This window comes from Passer montanus, unplaced genomic scaffold (assembly GCF_014805655.1).
Source record: "Passer montanus isolate IOZ18808 unplaced genomic scaffold, ASM1480565v1 scaffold112, whole genome shotgun sequence".
NCBI classification, from domain to species: domain Eukaryota; kingdom Metazoa; phylum Chordata; class Aves; order Passeriformes; family Passeridae; genus Passer; species Passer montanus.
The window spans coordinates 204,427-223,886 of NW_024357836.1; the positions used below are offsets into that span (position 1 = coordinate 204,427).

Below are 19,460 nucleotides of genomic sequence, written 5' to 3' on the forward strand. Positions count from 1 at the left end.
CGGGGTCGCCCCGGCTCCCGCCAAGTACGAGCGGGACGGGCCGGGCGGGAGCGGGCCCGGAGCGGCCGGAGCGGGTTGGGTGCGGAGTGATCCGAAAGGCCGCGCCGCCGCGGCGGGCAGGGCCGCGTTCCGCTGTGCCCGGGCGCTGCCAGCGGCGCCGGGGAGCCTGGGCACCTGTGCCAGGCCCGGCCCGCCCTCACAGCCCGGAATTCCCTCCTCACATCCCGGAATTCCCTCCTCACATCCCGGAGTTCCCTCCTCACAGCCCGGAATTCCCTCCTCACACCGCCCTGGCTGCACGCACGGGCTCCTGGGGGCGTTCCTGCCCGGCCCAGCGAGGGGCACGCTGCGGCTGTGGGAGCCGGTGGGTGCCTGTGCCCTGGCGGTGGCACCGGGAGCTCTTTGTCCGCCCTCACCGGCCCCGGGAGAGCTGCTGGGCTCTGCCCCAGCCCTCCCAGGGAAGCAGCGGCTCGCTGGGAGCAGCCCCGGGTGCTGATCTGTCGTTTTCTCCCGTAGCCATGGAGTGCAGAGACAAAGCTGCTGTTCCCCCACGGAAGCTCGTCCAAGGTAAGGCAGTGTCCCTCACCCTGCACAGTTTGTAGCACGTTGAAACATCTCAGAGCTGATTTGTCATGAGATATTGGCTGGGCTGTGAGTAGAGCATCTCTGTGTGTCCAAGTGCCCCTGCCTGTCTCTAAGCTGTGTTGTTCTTGCAGCTCGGCTGCCCTTCAAGCGCCTCAACCCCGTGCCAAAGGAGAACCTCGATGTCCACTCAGAACTCAAAAAAGTCAAGAGCTCCCCGAGTGCTTTTGCTCCCAGCAAGGATCCCTCCCTGGATGCCTCGGGTGCCTCCCTGGACAATGTGGAGAACGACTGCCAGCTGGGCTCAGATGGGAATTTGACTCCAAAGCTCATCAACGGGAAGGGTCCCTTGGACCATTTTATCCAGAAAAACCCAGGAGGTGACACGAGTGACCCCGGGGGCGTTCCTGACCTCTGCAGGGGCTCTGCCCACGGACTCGGGGACAGCACAGAGCCGGGGGACGTGGATTCTACAGCTGCTGTGAGCAATGGCCCCGCAGGAAAAGAGCTGAGCTGCCCGAGCTCCTGGCAGAGCAGCCCGGCAGGAGACTCCACGGGGACTGAGGGGCCCCAGGCAGGGCAGGCTGCAGGAGCTGGGCCCCAGCCCACGGCCTGCAGGGACCTGGCGGGCAGGAAGGGCGCTCAGGGCGAACTGAAGGACGTGCTCTTTGAGGGGAAGGTGCCCGTGGTGCTGCTGGAGGACATCATGAGCCTGAAGGGCCCCCAGGTGGCCCCTGTGGACGCTGCCTCGGAGAGCGAGGCCCTGGAGTCGTCCCACGAGGGGGACTCAGGACTGAGCAACTCCTCGCTGAGCCCCGGCAGCTCCCCCGAGCTGCTGGCACAGGGCAAGGGCAGCAGCAGCCCTCTGGCTGCCTCCACACCTGCCAGGAAGGTTGGTCTGCTCTGCTTTGGGGTGCAGGCCCTCTGCTGGAGTGGTTGGGGTCCTGGGGTGGTGGGGGAGAGGGTGAGTGGGGCAAACACCACCCTGGATTTTGGGGCAGTTTGGACAGAGAAGCTTCTGAGGGCAGCAGCATCTGCTCAGGTGGCTCAAACAGCACAGGGGTGTGGTGGGGATTAATTCCTGAGTGGGGATTAATTCCTGAGTTGTTGCCCTCTGGGGTCTTTAAACCCTGCAGCTCAAGGATTTGATCCTCCCTGGCTCTGGCTGCTGCTGTAGTTACATTTCTTTAGTGAAATGCCCACCTGGGCTTGGTGTTTTGGGAACAGCATCCAAGAGCAGCTCTGTGCTTGAGGTGGTTTTCCCCAAGCTCTGTTTTGTCCTCCTCAGAGCTGCTGGGATTCCCCTGGGGATGTTCCCCCAGTGCAGCCAGTGCAGGTGCTTTTCCAGCTCTGAATTCCTGCAGCTGCCAGGGAGAAGCTCTGGCACGGGGTGCCCAGAGCAGCTCAGCTGCCTCATCCCTGGCAGTGCCCTGGGTGGGCTTGGAGCAGCCTGGCACACCTGTGCTATGGCAGGGGGGGCACTGGATGGGCTCCAAGTCCCTCCCAACCCAAAGCTTTCTGGGATTCCATGAGAAAGCTCTGGGTCAGGGGGTTTTTGGTCACCTAAATTTCAGTTTAGCAGCTGTGCTTCAACAGGAGGCCCCCAACCACCCTGGATTTTGGGGCAGTTTGGGCAGAGAAGCTTCCAAGGGCAGCAGCATCTGCTCAGGTGGCTCAAACAGCACGGGCAAGGTTCTCCCAGTCCTTTTGTTGTGTTTATCCAGTCAAGTGCTCAATTCCTCCTGTGTGAGAACTCCCAATCTTCCATCCCTAAAATAAACAGACACACTCAAGCAGGCATGAAGCATTTCCAGTGTAGCAGAGCAGCAGAAAGCACTCCTGGTGTAACCCAGTCCTGCCAGGGGGGCTGGATTTGCTCCTGCTGCTCCCCAAAATGAGGGGCTGCACCCCAAGCTGTGCAGCTGGGAGTCCTGGCAGCTTTGTTTTCCTGGGAGGAAACAGCTCAGAGGAGCTGAAGCCCCCACTTGACAGAACTCCTGTTTTAGATCAGATAAATATAGAAAATAAAGCAGTTGGGCTGTGTTAGCCTGTTAATCACAATTTAAATGTGATGCTGTCAATGGCAGCAGGAGGAGGGGACATCCAGTAAATCAGTAAATCACTGAAATGTTGACAAATTAGGCCTTTAACCAGTCTATGAACAATGGTCTTATGCATAAAACACCTTTTTCTCCCCCCCATGAATAAAATATAAATGAGAAGTGTGCCCTGTTTGGAACTTAGGATCAGTGAGCTGCTACTGGTGGAAGATCAAGTGGACTGTGATGACAAAAAGTGTTAAAATGTGGAAAACAGTCCTTGTATTTATAAAGTTCAGCTAAATATCACAGCAAGATGGATTAAAAAAAAAAAAGCCCAAAGAAACATAAGTTGAGCTGGAAGGAAGTGAGTTTGCCATAGTGAAATGTGCCCTGTGGTTCAGAGCAGCTCCCTGGTGTTCCCTGAGGGGCTGAGGGGACCAGAGGGGTTTGTTCAGGAGTTTGGGGTGGGATTGGGGACACTGGGTGCTCTGAGGTGTGTCCTCATTCCCTGCTCTGGGGGGAGTTGGAGTGACTGGGTGTCATGTGCAATTCAGGATCTCCTCTGAAACTTGCATTTTGTAATTGCAGGTACCTCAGAAATTACACAGAAGTTCAGCAGAGAAGGAGAAGCTGAGATTGCAAAGAGTAAGGCATTTCCCTGACACCCAAACCTCCCCTGAGGAGCCAGCAGAGGCTTTGCCTTTTATCTCAGCCCAGCTGCAACATCTCTTTTGCCATTTTTCCTCACCCTGGGGAGCCTGGAGGAACCTTTAATGCAGGCAGTTGAAGTGCTTGGCTCTTTCCAAAGCTCCTGAATGGAGCCCTGGGTGCATTTGGGGCTCTTTGGGAAGAGATTAGAAACATTTAAGCCCCAAAATTCAGGCTCTGTTTTTATGAATACACGAGGCAAGTGGGGCACTGTGCCTGTGGCTCCCAGAGGGTGTCACCACTGGATGCCACCACTGGGAATGCTCAAGCTCCAGGTTCTGCCTGCTTGGCTGGAGAGGAGCCTGAAGGGTCACTGGGGTTTCAGCAGTCAGTGCTGCAGGAATGGGTTTTTTGGGGTTGTTTTTCCTGCACCTGGGAGGGTTTGTGCTCAGGAACTCTGTGTCTCTGTGGCTTGTTTATAAACTTGTGTGTTTTATGTAAGTTGGAGCTGTAAAGCTTTTCCCAGTGCCCCACATAGAATCCCAATCTGTTGTTTTCTTCCTTTCTATAGCTGTGTTAAAAATAGCAGGGATGGGAGGGAGAGAGGAGAATGGAAGCTAAAAATGATGCTGGGGATGAACCAGAGCCACCAGTGAGCTGTCAGCTTCACACCAGCTCCCAGCACCCTGCACATTCCATGACTCAGGCTGACAGTGTTGTTTCCTTGCCATTGGCACCATTTGGCTGGTGGTGGCTTTCTGCAGTTATTTGTGTTGTGACACTGCTCAAGGAAGCCTTGATGTTGACAAGGAGAGATGTGAAATCAATAAAAGAAAACTGAAAATACCCAGGGAGGAGTTGGAGTGTCTGGGCACAGGCAGATCCTCCTTTCCTGGTGACATCACCAGTGCCTGCAGCACAGAAAAGCTTTTTCTCTTCAATTTGACATTTTCCTCCTTTGTGTCAGCAGAGCCATGGTGGGAATTGCAGTTGTTTTGGGAGGAAACACCATAAAAGCCAACACTTCCAATCAAATCTTCCCCCCACTGTTCCCAGAGCGCCCCTTGAACAAACTCAGGGCACTGATGATGTGAAATAGAAGAAAACAAGGGCCCAGCTCCACAACCTGGGGTTTGGAGGCTGACTGTGTTCCCTGAGATCATGGAATATCCATCCCAGCTTGGGGGGACCCACGAGGATCATCAAAGTGATTTCTGTGCTTGTGGAAACCATCAGAAAATCCTTGTGGCTTTATGATGTCAAATCAGCTCCAATTCACTTGTAGAAGTGACACCACTGTAGCCCTGTGGTGACACCAAAGCATGAAAAGCTTTGCTCAGGAGGAAATATTTTGGAAAGAATCTGAAATCTCCTATTAAATAAGGGAATAATTACGATTTTTTAATTCCCATCTAATTTTCCATAATGCTACAGTGGTAATGAAGATGACTCAATACAAAGCTTTCTTTGATGCTTAGAGAAATGAAAATACCTTTTTTTTTGCTAAGAGAATAGAATAATTAAAGCTTTCAGAGAGGCAGCACCAGGAAGCTCAGCTGGCTGAGGCACTGGGGGCTGGGGCTGTGCTCCCACCTGCCTTCCTGGGAAGGATGAGGGTCCCTCCAGGTCCTGGATATTTTGTGATGCTGCACTGGGTGGGTCCTGCTTCCTCCCTGAGCAATGAAATGCTGATTTTCACCAGGGTTTTGGGAGCACAGAAGTTTGGGTTTTGGTTGCTGAGTGTCCCCTTTGTGCCCCAGGACCAGGAGCGTGCGGACAAGCTCCAGAAGCTGCAGGCAGAGAGGGAGGAGAAGGGGAGGCTGAAGGAAGAGGCAAAAGCTGCGAAAGAACGAGCCAAGGAGGAGGCAAAGAAGAGGAAAGAGGAAGAGAAAGAGTTGAAAGAGAGAGAAAGGAGGGAAAAGAAAGAAAAGGAAGAGAAGGAGAAAGCTGAGAAGCTGCGAGTGAAGGAGGAGAAGCGCAAGGAGAGGCAGGAGGCCTTGGAGTGAGTGCCTGGGCTTGTGCAGCTCCTGGGGGTCCCTGTGCTGGTTTCCATCCCCACTTTCCCTGCCCCCCTGCTCCAGCAGCACGGGTCTGGGGTCAGGGGGTGACTCTGAAATGCTTGAGGGACTCTGTGCCCCCATCCCAGCAGTGCCCACTGCTGCCCTGAGCTTCCCCTGCTGACCTGGCTCACTCGTGCTCATTGCTGAGGAAGTTACCTGTGACTTGGTGACCCCTGAAATTCCCTGTATTGAGAGGAACTGGAGGCAGCCTATTAACTTGAAATGGGTCAATATTTGCTCTAGAAGGAATGAACAAAGTCTTCTGTGCACTTAACCAAGCGTGGTTCTTGGCTGGCTTGACAGATGATCCTCGTGGTGGGGTCTGGGGCTTCCCACCTCTTCCCCAGTGCAAATAAACCCTTCCTGGTGGGTGACAATTCACATGATCTTTGTTTTCAAGGGCAAAACTTGAGGAGAAGAGAAAGAAAGAAGAGGAGAAACGGTTAAAGGAGGAAGAAAAGGTAAAAATGCCTTCTCTGGCTTGTCTCTAAATTCTTTCTGGGGTGAAATGCTGTAGGTGGAGCAGCCTGTCCCCCCTGACCTGCTGGGGCTGCTCCTTGCAGATTTCACCCGTTATTTCACACCTGTTGGTTACTTTGTTTTCCCCTTCTGGAGTGTTTTCTGTGTGTTTCTGAATGCCCACAAGTGAACTCTCCCTGGCACTGCCCCGGCAGCCCTGGCGTGGCAGGGAGGACAGTGAGTGTTTCTGTTGAGTCACAGGAGCTGGTGACTGCCTGAACTTTGCTTTGTGCCTCGTTGCATTTGAAGTTGAGTCAAGCATGAGCTCAGCTGCAATTCCAAAGCTTTGTCCTGGCTCAGGTGTGCATTTGGGTTCTCGTTTCAGCGCATCAATGCACAGAAAGCAGAGATCACCAGGTTCTTCCAGAAACCAAAGACTCCACAAGCCCCCAAGGTGAGGGATTGCTGTGCCTCTGTGTGTTGGTCTCTCACAGTTCTTCTTAACAAAATACCCTGATTTCCTTCTCAGCTGGCCCTCACAGCTTCCTAGGTGGTCAAAACATTGGTTTTTCTTCATTTCCTGGTCTCAAAAGTACAAAGGATTTTAAGAAAAAGGCCAGAGCAGAGACTACAGAAGATTTGTGGTTGATTTAGTGAATCTCAGCTCTGTCTTCTGCATTGCCTGGAAGATCTGGAGTCTTGGACAGGAAGGGCTTAACCTAAATCTTCACTTAACCTAAATCTTCACCTCAGACAGCACCTCAACAGCAGGTGTTTCTTGCACGTGTTGGTGCTGCAGCTTCTCAGTGTCCAAACCCTGACATTCCTCACTTGATGTTTCAGACCCTTGCTGGCTCCTGTGGGAAGTTTGCTCCTTTTGAAATTAAGGAGAACATGGTCTTAGCCCCCCTCAGCCGTGTTGCCCTGGATCCAGACGACCTGGAGCAACTGGACAAGCTCCTGCACGCCCAGAATGGTGAAGATTCTTTCCTGAAGGATCTAAAATGTCGTAAACCACGAAAAACTGGGCCCACTTTGGTCAGTGACAGCAGTGACAGTGTCAACAGGTCAGTCTGCACTTGGGGCTCGCTTTGCTTCTGTTGGATGAAGTGAGCTGCAGGGAGGGGCTGAGGATTGGAGAGGAGGGAAGGCTGGAGCTGTTCTGTGGGGCTGAGCCACCTTCCCCTGTGTTCCCAGTGACGTGGTGGTGGTGGATAGCTGCCAGGCAGATGCTGTTCCTGAGAGGGAGAAGTTTGGCAGGATGAAGCTCCTGCAGTTCAGCGAGAATCACCGCCCTGCCTACTGGGGCACCTGGAACAAGAGAACCTCCCTGATCCGTGCCAGGAATCCATGGTCCAAGGACTCTGTAAGCACAGCCTGCTGCATCCTTTGTGCCCTACAAGTGAATGTGCTTGGCCAAGTCCTCTGCTTCCCTGGGATTTCTGAGCCATTTTGTTTCGTTCCCTCTGAAACCCCGGGCTGGGTTTGGTGCTTTGTGCTCTCCAGTGCTGGACAGGAATGTTGGCATTTCTTGCAGAAACTGCTGGACTATGAAGTAGACAGTGATGAAGAGTGGGAAGAGGAGGAGCCTGGGGAAAGTCTCTCCCATAGTGAAGAGGTGAGGATCCTGCATGCTGAAAAAATCAGGAACCACTTGCACTTGGCAGTGTAACTTGTCACCCATTTATTTGTAGGATGATGAAGAGGAGGGAGAGGATGAAGATGAGGACGATGGCTTTTTTGTACCCCATGGGTACCTATCTGAAGATGAAGGTGTGACAGAGGTAAGGCAGCTGGGTGTCCCTGAGTTTCCATTTCCAGTGAACTGTGTCCTGTCAATATTGGCAGGGGAGGAGAGCACATGGCCCTGTGCCTGCACGGGTCAGGAGCCCTGTGTGGCTCTGGAGCACAGGCAAAGCTGGGTTTAAAAAGCTCTTTTTTTCTTCCTGGCAAGGTTGTAACAAGTGCTTTGTCCCCTGTGGCTGCAGGAGTGTGACCCAGAGAACCAGAAGGTTCGTCAGAAGCTGAAAGCAAAGGAGTGGGATGAGCTGATAGCCAAGGGGAAGAGGTTCCATGTCCTGCAGCCTGTGAAGATTGGCTGTGTCTGGGAAAGGGCAGCAAAGGACAGCAGCACCAACCCAGACCTGAAGGTGCTCCAGCAGTTCACAGCCTGTGTCCTGGATCCACCTGTGCCAGAGGAAGAGCAGCAGACACAGAAATGTAGCAAAAAAAGAGCAAAAGATCAGCAAAGTAAGACCTGAAGGGCTAAGCAGTACTTCCACAGGGTTCTGCTGTGCTTTGGAGGGAGCAGGGGGATTAGTGAGTGTTGCATTCAATGACCTGTTGCTGACAAGTCTGGAATCCAAGGAATCTCTGAGAGCTCTTGGAAAGGAGTTTTCTGGCACTGCCTCTCCAAAAAGTCTTGCTCTGGGCAATCTAGGAACTAAAGCCAACCAGACTTGAGCAAGCTCAGATTTAGGATGGGTCTGAGCCTGTTTGTTGTTTGGGGGAAAGGGTTTGGTTTTTGTGTTGGCTTCCAGTCCTGAGCTTTTCCACAAGGCCTTGAATAACTCACATAAAGGCCAGGCAGGGAGTGGGGATTTCACTCCAGGGTGTTGTTATTATTGGGGGTGAGTTTCCTACGTCAAATCATGGAATCCCAGAGTGGTTTGGGTTGGGAGACACCTTACAGACCATCCAGTTCCTTCCATGGGCAGGGACACCTTCCACTTGCTCCAAGCCCCATCCAACCTGACCTTGGAGCCTCCCAGACATGGGGCACGCCCAGCTTCTCTGGGCAATCCCATCCCTAAAAGTGCTGATTTCTCTCCCCCCTGCTTTCCCAACCTTTAACCCTTCCTGTGCCACCTCTCCCTGCAGTCCTGGGCCAGCTGCTGCCGCTGCTGCACGGCAACGTGCACGGGAGCAGGGTGATCATCCAGGAGTTCCAGGAGTGCTGCCGCCAGGGACGCTTCAGCCACGGCTCCAGGAGCCCCCCAGAGCCCCCAGGAGGGGAGGACAGCGGGGTGCCCTCCAAGGCCAGGCTCAAGAGGATCATTTCAGAGAGCTCTGTGTACGAGAAGAGGCCCGAGTTCAGGATGTGCTGGTACGTGCACGCCGAGGTGCTGCGCAGCTTCGGCCAGGAGCAGCTCCCCGTGCCCTGCCAGTGGAACTACGTCACCCAGGTGCCCTGCACGGGCAAGGAGGAGCTGGGCAGCGTGCCAGGGCTGCCTGTGCCCCAGCCCACCCCCCTGGCAGCCAAGAGGAAGGCCGTGGGAAGCATGTCCATCACCAAGTTCATGAAGAGACCGCGGGGTGCTGAGCAGGTGAGTTCCTGGTGGGGTGTTGTGCCCCAGGAAGGAGGGCTGGGAGTGGGGCTGGGGGTGTTTGCACCCCCCAGCTCGGCCTGTTCACTCCAGCCACTGTCCTGCACACCACAAGACCCTTTTCATGGGGAAAGAAGTGAAATGATGGGGCTGCAGAGATGGGTTTCTTTTGTGTGTCTGCAGCTTGGACTCTCTGTTCCATTTGAAACGTTGCTCTCCTGCTGTTCTTCCATTCTCTGCTATTTGGCAGTGATTGCATCCAAGCTGTGAATAGTTTGAGAGTCTGCTTGGCCTTGGTTTTACAGCTGTGTGTAATTTGTGTGCAGGTTTTATGTGTGCCTGTGGCTGCCAGTTGTACAGCCCGAGCTGATGACTTACAGCAGTTGCATGTGAAGGGATTAAATGTGGTTCCCAAGTGCTGCAACTCAGCCCAGAGCAGTCTGTGAAGGCTCCAGCTCATCCTGACACACATAAAGCTGAATTTCGAGAGCTGGTTTAAAAATACAATAATTCATAGGGACAAAATGAGATGGAATTGCAGCGGTTGCTGCCTGGGGGCTCTGTTGTGGTTTTCCTGTTGTTGCTTCTGCTTTTTAGGGCAACCACAGGTGGTGCTGGAGCCTAATCATGACTGAAAAATGGGATCATGGAATTCCAGAATGCTTTGGCTTGGAAGGGACCTTAAATCCCACCCAGGGACACCTCCCACTGCCCCAGGCTGCTCCAGCCTGGCCTTGGCACTGCCAGGGATCCAGGGCAGCCCCAGCTGCTCTGGGAATTCCATCCCAGCCCCTCCCCACCCTCACAGGGAGGAATTCCTTCCCAATATCCCATCCAGCCCTGCTCCCTGGCAGTGGAAGCCATTCCCTGTGTCCTGTCCCTCCATCCCTGGTGCAAAATCTCTCTCCATGTTTCCTCTTGGCCCCTTCAGGCCCTGGAGGGGTCACAGCTGGGTCCCCACAAAGCTTGAGATGCTGTCTTGAGGTTTTAGGTGCTGGAACTTGGGGCTATCAACCTTTGGCTTCCAACCCCACAGGCAGGGCAGGGTTTGGAATCCCTGCCAGTGGATTTATTCCTCCTTCCCTGTGCACCAGGTTAGGAAAGAGCCCCAGAATGGTTTGGGTTGGGAGGGACCTTAAAGCTGATCTCGTTCCACCCCCTCCCATGGACCACAGATGAGGCTTTTGATGCTTTTTATGCTTTGCCTTCCCAATTTATTCTTGGCTTTTTTGGCTTTTCTACTGAAAAAGCTCAGCATTCAGGTATTGATAGAGATCAGAGACTTGTGAGAAGCTGTTCAGCCCCCAAACTCCATCTGCTTGGGTTTTTTTCTTGTACACTAAATAAAGGCAGAGATAAAAGTCTCTGCTTGGCACCCACTGGAAATTCAGCTTAGAAGGGAGCAGAAATAGCAAAACAAAGGCTTTTAGGAGAATTACATCACCAGCCTGAATGCTTCAAAGCTCCTCAGGGCTGTGCTGGGGAGGTGCAGCTCTGAGCAGAGGTGTCACAGCCCCAGAAGCTTTTCATCCCTGATGTCTCAATCAGCCCTGCTCTGCCCGTGGAGCCAGGCTGGGCCATGGCTGGCAGGGCACAGCTGCCAGGTCCCTCCCTGGCACGTGTTTCTGTGCTGGGGAGCTCACACCAGGGCTTGTGTGAGTCAAGGTGCTCGTACATAAGCTGTGGAGAGAAAAAATTTGGTGCTGAAGTGGGCAGTACCTGCCCACGTGTAGGAGGGATTTAATTTGAGAACTGGGACTTTGTTGAAAGATGGAAATTGAAAATTTCTTGGCTTGGAAGAGTTTTTAGGGGATGGGGAGCAGGATTTTCATTCCAGTTCCAGCTGAAGGAGGAAAAAAAACTCAACAGACCCTCACAGCTGGGCAACTTTGGTTTGTGTCACTGCTTGGGTTCTGTGTTCTCCAGTCAAAATAGGGAATTTGGGCTTTTCCCATGGCAGGAAACCTGGGCAGAAGAGAAGAACAGGCACCACTCCCTGAATAAAAGCTGATTGGCAAAGAGGAGGAGGAGTCAGGAGAGAACCAGGTCCAAACTTGACAAGCCACAGCAGTTCTCCATCTTCAGAAGGGACAGAACATCCCAAGGGGCTCAGCCTGGAGCAGAGGAGGCTCAGGGGGACCTTGGGGCTCTGCACAGCTCCTGCCAGGAGGGGACAGCCAGGGGGTCAGGCTCTGCTCCCAGGGAACACCAGGACAAGAGGAAACAGCCTCAGGCTGGGCCAGAGGGGGTTAGGTTGGAGATTTAGGGAACTTTATTCACCCAAAGCTGCCCAGGGCAGGGCTGGAATCCCCATCCCTGCAGGGATTTAAAATCCACGGGGATGTGGCACTTGGGGACAGGGCCAGTGCTGGCCTGGGCAGTGCTGGGGAGCAGTTGGACTCTGAGGCTGTGATTCTATGAAAATAATAAACAGAGGGGGGAGAGATTTCCCTTCCCAAGTGCAGCAGGAGTCAGATTTTCCTGCAGCTGAGCTGCCTGTGCTGCGGGGGCTGCTCAGCACGTTGTGTAAGAGGGAAGGATCCTGGAGCAGCACTTGGCCTCTCTCCCACTGTGGGTGCCACTGCAGAGGAGGCCTTTTGCAATTCCCAGCTCCACGAGCTGAGACTTGTGACAGATTTCCTTCCCTCCAGATGTGCCCACCTGCCCAGAGGGTGCCCAGCACTGCCTGTGCCAGCCCGTGGCACCCTCGCCCTCCTGACTCACACCTGGTACCTGCTCTTTCCCTCCAGGCTGCAGAGATGGATGGATTTCAGGCAGACACTGAGGAAGATGAGGAAGATGATGACTGCATGATTGTGGATGTACAGCCAGGAAAAGGTGGGAAGGGAGATGGGTGCCAGGCAGACACTCCCCCAAGGGAGCAGCACCTTTGTGGGCTAAACTTGGAGTTTTCTGCCCTTTTCACCATTCCTTGAGCTTGTCTCTCTATAGATACCTTATCCCAGACACTCCTGCTTTTTCCCCTTTTTTAAAGATGCTTCTCTGCTATTTATGGCCTTCTCTAAGCTGCTCTTGCCTCTCCTGCCCTCCTCCTCCTCCTCCTCTTCTGCCTCAGTGGCACCAAGCCCCTGGGAGCAGCACTTGGCTCAGTGGTGCCTGCTTGATCTGGGAGCACAGGTGAGCACCAGGGCAGTGCCACTGGTGAATTATGGCAAATATTGCTGTTTTCTGGGGCATGCAGAGCCCTGAGGCCTGGCAGGGGCTGGGTTATCACCCCTCTGCTGCCTCCTCAGAGGTGCAAATTGTCTGAAGGAGGTCACACCAGGGAGCAGCCAGCTCTTGCTTGTGTTTGTGTCCCAGTTATCCCTTGGAAAATGGCTTCAAAGCCCCTCTGTGCAGCCTCTCCTTTCAGGCCACGCTGGGATGAGGATGTGGAGCAGCTCCTTTCATCTCCAGGAGCTTTTGGACGTGATCACACAGATCAATGAGCTGACTCCAAGCACGTGCTGTGGTTTCCAAAGCTCTGGGCTCTTTCTTCCTGCTCACAATAGAGCTCTCCCAACCTGCTCTAAGGAAAGTGGTTTGTGTTGGGCAGCTCCTCTGGCAGATAAGGACTCGTGCACAGAAATTCTGGAGTGTTTGACCCTTCCAGGCATTATCTGGGCTCTCCTTCCTCTCTGAGCTCCTCTCACCTCCCAAAACAGACACTGGGACTGCTTGACAAGAAGCCTGGCTTTAATCTTAAGCTGCTTTTGCTTATTACCAGGCTCTGAGATGAAAACCTCGCCTCAGGTTTGTCCCCTCTTGTTCTGAGGATGCCACTGAGCAGCTTCCCTCCCTCAGGCTCTGCTGACACACATGCAGCTCTATTTGTTTGCCTCTGCCTGACTCGAAAGCGCTGAAAAGATTATGAAAATCCTTTTTATGGTTGAAGTGATTTTTTTATTCTGGATTGGTGATATTAAATACGAAGCCAGTATTAAAACCAGTTTTTAAATAGTGTTGAAAAGGAGACTCACAACAGATGCAGGAAGCTAAGACAGATAAAACATGAAGTAGTCAAATTTTACTGGATTAATGAGGATATTTATAAAAACAAAACAATCCAAACACATTCTCTCCTTTGCAGGTTCCACAGCTTCAGAATCCAGTGGCACAAGAGCTGCTCACCAGGACAGCAGCATGGTCAGCCCATCTAATACAATTTGAGACTAAAATGTCTACTAACTCCTCTGTATGTATGTAGGATGAGCTAGAAAGTTTTAAACCTTGTGTATCTTTGACCAAGATACTTGAAAGTATTCCACATTTCTTGTAAAGAGAAGACAGCACTTTGTTCTGCTTCAGACCAGACAGAAGCTTAAATTTTTAGCTTTAGCTTTTTAGCTTTTTTTTTAAAATACTGCATATTAATCTGTCCTTAATAAAGCATTATTGAAATTTTGATACTTCTTTGTAATGGAAGGTATCTAAATTATCTCTTAAAGTAGCTGAGGGATTTTGGAATAAGCTTATTGTGATGCCACTGGGGAATGACTGTTCATAATGTTGTACAGCGTGGTCTTGGGTATAAATGATGTACAATTATATATGAATTTATGCTCTTGTACCATCCTGTTTGTGGTCTTACTTGCTCCAGAGAACAGCAGCAGGGCTTGACTTTTGGAAAAGGAAAAATGCATTGTTTCTCTTATCTTGGGACAGGCTGGACAGGTCAGGGCTAGATTCTCAGTCTCTTGTCTGCATCAGAGCTGGGCTCTGTCCCACAGAAAAACTCTGCTTGAGTATTGAAGGACTGAGCTAGCATCAAACTTGGTGACACACAGGATGAACTTGCTGGGGATTTTATACAACTGGTGAGTTATGAATTACTTCTTTAAAGGATTGTCTGTAATTTCAGGTTTGTTATCTCCCCCCGGGCACCAGCAGTAGCTGTTCCCTGCTGTCACTCTCTGGTCTCTGAAGGGACAAGGGGGGTGATGCTGCCCCAGTAACACCAGTGCCAGCCCCAGCACAGACTGGTTTGGCATCTCAAACCTACAACAACAACAATGCAACTCAAGCAACTGGGATCAGAACTGAGTCTTTAAATAATTCCATTTAATCAGACTAAGTGTAACTTTATCCAGAGAGCTTCTCTCCAGTAGGAGTTACAGTGCACACAGAAGCAGAACGGGGAGCTGAGCTCTAAACCCAGCCCCCTACCCAGGCTCAGGTTGTTAATCCAGCCTAACAGCCCCTAACCCCTGCTCCACCACTGCCTTGGGAACACCTCAGGCAGCCCCTGCTCCAGGGCAATCCCTGCTTTGGTGTGGAGAGCCCTCGAGAGAGCCACCTGTGAGCCTGGAGCTGGCAGGGGACAGCGGGTCCAGCCCCTCTGCAGAGCTAAACCAAAGCCACCTCTGAGCTCACGGAGCTCCAGCAGTCCTGGGAAAAGGAGGGCCGAGTCTGAAGGCAGCAGCACGGGAGGCACTGCCCTTTATTTCAGGACAGGGGCTGGGCCCTGGCCAGCAGCTCGGGCCTGAGGGGGCTGCGCTGCTCCTCCGCCGCCGCCTCCACGTCTGCCATGACCGCGGCGTCCCAGGCCAGGCTCAGCAGGGCCGAGGGCACCTGGGCACGACAGGCACGGACTGAGCACAGCCAGGGCTGGGTGTGGGCTGCCAGGAATCCCTACAGCCCTCCAGTCCCACCCCTGCCCGGGCAGGGACACCTCCCACTGTCCCATCCCGGCCTTGGGCGCTCCCACAGCTGCTCTGTTCCCCCCGGGTGTGGAACACCCTGTGAGCATTCACAGACCTGGACTGCTCAAGCTGAAAAGGACAAGGATTCTGCAGACAGCTCCTTTTGGGGGATGCTGCTTTGGGTTTTCTGTTCATACCCTCCCTCACCATCGCTGCCTTCCCTCTTTCCCAGCCCTGACAGCTCTGTGCTCCAGGAGGACCCTGCACTTCCCTCCACACCTCAAAGCCCCCAAGCAGTTACTGCTTTGTTTGTGCTTTAAATGAGGGGACTGAGCACAGCTTGGGACTCTGAAAGAACACAAATGTCCCTCCAGCTCTGAGCAGCAGAAGACTGACAGCCTCAAGATGCTCTGGAAGGTAGCAACAGTAATTTTTTTCACTCACCAATCCACATTCATTGAAGGCCAAGTTCTCATCAGTCAGTTTGAGACCTCCAGGTCCCAGGAGCTCAAAGGGCAGCCAGTCATCTCTGAGTGCTTCTCTCACAAAGTTGTAGAGCGCAGATACTGATTCTCGGGCATAAAAAGTCCCTGCCATGAGAAAACAAGGTGAGAGAGTCTGGCATTTACCAAAATCTAACCTTTTGTGGTCGGTTCCGTGGGGCTTCACCTACTGATGCTGACTTGATCAACGACTTCCCTGCCACACAGCCAGCCTGAATTAACTGAAAACTATAAAAGCAGAATCCCCAAAGAAAAATAGTCAATTGTTGGGAGCCCCTGCCAGCCTGTAACAAAGAGCTGGGAAAGCCTGAAATGATTGCCAGAGTTCTACTGGAAAATTTGAAGATTTATGCTGTTGTACAGTCTGACATCACAGAGGCAGCCTCATGCTGGCTGCTGTCACACACTGATCTAATGAGTCCAGCTTGTTTCCAGAGGCCTGGGAAGAGGAGATTTAATTAATGATGCCTTGAGATTCTTCCCTCTCTCTCCAATCCTGGTTTAAAATCCCAACCCTGTGCAGGGAGAGGGTTTGGAGATGGGAAGAGTTCATGGAGAAACATTACCCCGCTGTGGTTTTGGGGTGGCTCATTCCACCAGCTGAACTGAGCCCCTCCTGCGATCCAGCTCCTTACACTCAGAAGCTCCTGGAGGTGCCCGAGGGAAGGGCGAGGAGCCCCTCTTACCCTGGAGGATGTATCCATCGGGGAAGCGCACCCGCAGCAGCGTGTAGTTGTACCTCCTCATCTCCCTCTGCTCGTCCTTCTCGCGCATGGCTCTGGTCCTCAGCATCGCCGCCTTCTCCACCGCCTCCGTCCTGCGGGGAGAGACCCTTGTAGGCCCCGAGGAGAGCCAGGAGCTGCTGGCTGCCACCCCCTGGCCCTGCTGCTCCTGCAGCCGCTCACCGGAGCCGCTGCTCCCTGCGCAGCTCCTCTGCAGTGAGGCTGAAGAAGTCGGGGGGCAGCTCGAAGCGCGCGGCCGCGGGCGACGGCTGGAACAGCGCGGGCTGCCGGTGCAGCTGCGCCCGCACGGGCTCCGAGCTCAGCAGCTGCTCCTTGTGCTCCCTCAGATCCTCCAGCCGGCTCAGCACCTCCTCCTTCAGCACGTAGAACTCCTCCGTGGTCTCTGCAAGGATGGAGTGAGGCTCTTGGGCTTTAGGGCAGTGACACGGGGACAAGGAGCTCTGGGGAAATGTCATGCTGGGACAAGGAATGTGCAGGCTCAGAGGCTGTTTTTGTTCCAGCCTTGGAGGAATGACCTCTGTGGAGCTGTCAGCAACCAGAGCTGTCCCCAGCACCCCGCAAAGCCCTGACTCCACATTAACACCACGAGTTCTTGCCTTGTCCTGGAACAGGCAGTGTTTTTGTCTCAAACCCGACAGCCTGGAAAAATTTGTGTGTCCCTTCCAAGCAGCTTATCCTTTCCTGGAAGAAAAGGACAGAATTTAGATGGAGTTTGCTCCAAGCAAGGGCTTTCCACGGCTGCGCAGCTGTGGAGTCTGAGCTCACCTGAAACACCTTGTTCTGCAGTTTGATTTTCCGGTATTTCTCCTCCTCTGGATGGAGATAGATGTTATCCAGGTACCTGCAGGAAGAGGAATGTACTGCCTGGATCAAAACAGGACACGCAGAGGTCAGAGAGAAAACAGAGACCTCACAGAGAAAACAAAACTGAGAAATCCAGGAAAATAAAATACATCAATGTTTTGGGGCTAAACAAAAAAAAACAGCAGCTCCCAAACCTCTTGGATTAGTGGGACCAACTCCTCCAGGATGCTGACATCGGGTCAGCTGAGAAATTGGGTGGTTCAAGAGTTTCATTTTCTTCCAAAAGAAAGACTTTTGTAGAAGCAGAGCAAGAAAACCCACCAGGGAAGGGATGAGCTGCCCCTGCCCTCAGTCACACTCACTTGGCCATGGTCTCCACGCACACCCGGACCTTCTCCCGGTCCTTGTTGAAGGTGTGGATCTCCATGATGGAAGCAGCCACCGGGTCCACGGAGAAATACTGGGGGAGAGGGAGAGGGAGAGGGAGAGAAGCTGCCCCGGGAGGAGCTGACCCCAGCTCAGCTCAACTGTTCCCCATTTGCTGGGCTAGAGAAGATTTAACAGGTCAAGTGAAATTGTCCTGGGGGAGATTTTACACCAAGGAGGTTGGTGAGGTCACTGCTGGAGGGGACCCACGGCACAAAAGGAGCTTGAAGAGGGAAGGGAAGGAGTTTGAAGGGAAGCACTCACTGCCTGGATGGCTTCTCGGAGCTGCTTTTCCTTCTGGTCTTTCCTCACAACGGTACCGGTCAAGGGGCAGATGAAATAAACCCCTGAGACAGAGGGAGCAGCTGCCCCTTCCTCCTCCTGCTCCTGAGGGAGATAAAACCAAGCACCAAACTGAGCACGGGGAGGTTTTGGGGGGCTCTGGTTATAAATACCCTCAGGCCAGGGAGAGCAGCCCCAAGGGATGCTGAGCAGGGAATGGCAGCATCTCCCTCACCTTTTCTTCCACGGAGAGCCCCTTCTCGCCAGCAGCCGCCTCGGCCATCAGCTCTTTTCTCACTACAACACACAAACCCCAGCTGCAGTGGAGGCTCAGCACATTCCAGAGGCTTTTGGACAGCTCAGCGCTGCCCTGAGAAACAAACACCTGCCCAGGTGTGGCGTGCCAGCCCAGGGCTGCACATGACCCCATTTCCACCACGGCCGCCCCAAAACACCCTCGGGAGCGGCACCCGGGCGCTCTTCCAGCCGGGACGGCCCCGGCCCGCTCCTACCCTGGTTCCTGATGGTCTCCTGCGAGGCGGACGGAGCCTTTCCCTTGGGCTTCAGCTCCAGCCGGGCCAGCGCCGCGGCCGCCGCCCTCTGCGCCTCATCCGTCGGGGCCTGGCGGGGCTTCGGGGCCACCTCGGCTTTCGGCTTCTCCCTGGGGGCCCTGCCACGGAGGACACGGCTCGGTGCCCCGCCGGTGCCGCCGCGGGGACGCGGCCCCGCGGGAAGCGGCGCTCGGGCCCGGCGGTGCGGCCGCTCCGGCCCCGCGAGCCCCTCGCGCCCCGGTACCGGGCCGAGCGCGGGGCTGGCGTTACCGGGGCTGGCGTTACCGGGGCTGGCGTTACCGGAGAGTCCCCCCCCCAGCCCGTACCGGGACGGCTCCGAGAGCTTCTGCCCGGGCCCCGCCGTCTTGAACTTCAGGTCGGCCTTGATCTCCTGGAAGAACTTGCGCATGGCGGTGCCGGGCTGGGACCGGGCCGGGACGGGAACACCGGGACGGGAGCACCGGGACGGGAGCACCGGGACAGGAGCGGGGCCGCCGCGCCCCCCCCGCGCTTCCGGCCCGCCCGCGCCGTCACCGGAACGGGGCGGGACCGGCCCCGCTCGGGCGGGGGGCGAGGGACACCGGCACCGGGACCACCGGGACTGCTGGCACCCGCGGACCCCGGAGCGGGACCCACGGACCTCCCCAGAGCTCCGGTTGCATCCACGGACCCCCGGCGGCACCCACGGAGCCTCCCGGACCCCCCAAACCCGCCCCCACGGAGCAGCCTCGGCTCCCGGTGTCCCGGGAGCGGCCCCGGTGTGAGCGAAGCAGGCGAACGGAGCGCTGGAGAGCTCCGGGGCTCGCAGCTGGGTGTGAAGCGCACGGAGAAGGAGCCTCGTGTTTGCCGTCGCTGGGGGGTCGGCCGAGGGCTCCGGAGCTGAGGATGGCCGCGGTGAACATCCCCCCGTGTTTCACGGGTTTATCTCCGCGGCACGGCTCCTGCTCCCCCTCCTCGTGGGACTCACCGAGGAAGGGGCTGCGGCTCCCGGCACGGGGCTGTGCGGTCACCCGGGCAGCAGCACCCGGCGCTGCCCCTCCCGGGGGCACCGGGACAGACCCCGGGGACAGCCCGGTGGCACCGAGAGCCAGGAACACCTGGATGAAGGCTGGACACACGGCGGCATCGCCAGTGCGGGGCACGGGCTGAGGCACGGATCTGCCCTCCCGGGACAGCGCCGTGGCACAGCGCGGGCTCAGGGGAAGGGACAGAGCCCTGACGCTGCTGGGAGGTGGCAGAGCTGGGACACGGCACGGCCAGGGCGTGGCACAGCCCGAAATATTGCACAGCTGGGACATGGCAAAGCCCGGGACACAGCAAAGCCCAGGACACGGTAAAGCCCGGGACATGGCAAGGCCAGAATATGGCACAGACTGGACATGGCATGGTCAG

General features: G+C 54.9%; 2 protein-coding genes across 2 annotated transcripts; one reads left to right on the forward strand and one right to left on the reverse strand.

Moving 5' to 3' along the window:
- Window positions 1-94: 94 nt before the first annotated feature.
- Window positions 95-13,687, forward strand: CHAF1A (chromatin assembly factor 1 subunit A). The gene is made up of 15 exons (XM_039733669.1): window positions 95-364; window positions 517-567; window positions 717-1,474; window positions 3,213-3,269; window positions 5,033-5,274; window positions 5,733-5,793; window positions 6,177-6,245; window positions 6,635-6,858; window positions 6,989-7,157; window positions 7,329-7,409; window positions 7,486-7,575; window positions 7,780-8,041; window positions 8,672-9,117; window positions 11,868-11,955; window positions 13,208-13,687. Exons 2-15 carry the CDS (start codon window positions 519-521, stop codon window positions 13,285-13,287), a joined length of 2,676 nt encoding a protein of 891 aa, XP_039589603.1. The 5' UTR covers window positions 95-364; window positions 517-518; the 3' UTR covers window positions 13,288-13,687.
- UBXN6 (UBX domain protein 6) lies at window positions 12,998-18,732 on the reverse strand. The gene is made up of 11 exons (XM_039733797.1): window positions 18,395-18,732; window positions 18,030-18,187; window positions 17,753-17,814; window positions 17,500-17,622; window positions 17,172-17,269; window positions 16,771-16,846; window positions 16,602-16,686; window positions 16,168-16,387; window positions 15,949-16,079; window positions 15,204-15,349; window positions 12,998-14,688 (listed from the first exon to the last, which is right to left on the reverse strand). Exons 1-11 carry the CDS (start codon window positions 18,475-18,477, stop codon window positions 14,563-14,565), a joined length of 1,308 nt encoding a protein of 435 aa, XP_039589731.1. The 5' UTR covers window positions 18,478-18,732; the 3' UTR covers window positions 12,998-14,562.
- Between the last annotated feature and the right edge of the window lie 728 nt (window positions 18,733-19,460).

What these genes read in the sequence shown, in the direction of transcription:
- CHAF1A (XM_039733669.1), top strand. Translation starts at nt 519, where the DNA reads ATGGAGTGCAGAGACAAAGCTGCTGTTCCCCCACGGAAGCTCGTCCAA. An exon ending in AAGAGCAAAAGATCAGCAAA is followed by an intron (nt 8,042 to 8,671) that starts GTAAGACCTGAA and finishes CTCTCCCTGCAG; the next exon opens with TCCTGGGCCAGCTGCTGCCG. An exon ending in GGATGTACAGCCAGGAAAAG is followed by an intron (nt 11,956 to 13,207) that starts GTGGGAAGGGAG and finishes TCTCCTTTGCAG; the next exon opens with GTTCCACAGCTTCAGAATCC.
- UBXN6 (XM_039733797.1), bottom strand. Translation starts at nt 18,477, where the DNA reads ATGCGCAAGTTCTTCCAGGAGATCAAGGCCGACCTGAAGTTCAAGACG. An exon ending in ACTGCCTGTTCCAGGACAAG is followed by an intron (nt 16,388 to 16,601) that starts GCAAGAACTCGT and finishes CCATCCTTGCAG; the next exon opens with AGACCACGGAGGAGTTCTAC. An exon ending in CCTTCAATGAATGTGGATTG is followed by an intron (nt 14,689 to 15,203) that starts GTGAGTGAAAAA and finishes TGTCGTGCCCAG; the next exon opens with GTGCCCTCGGCCCTGCTGAG.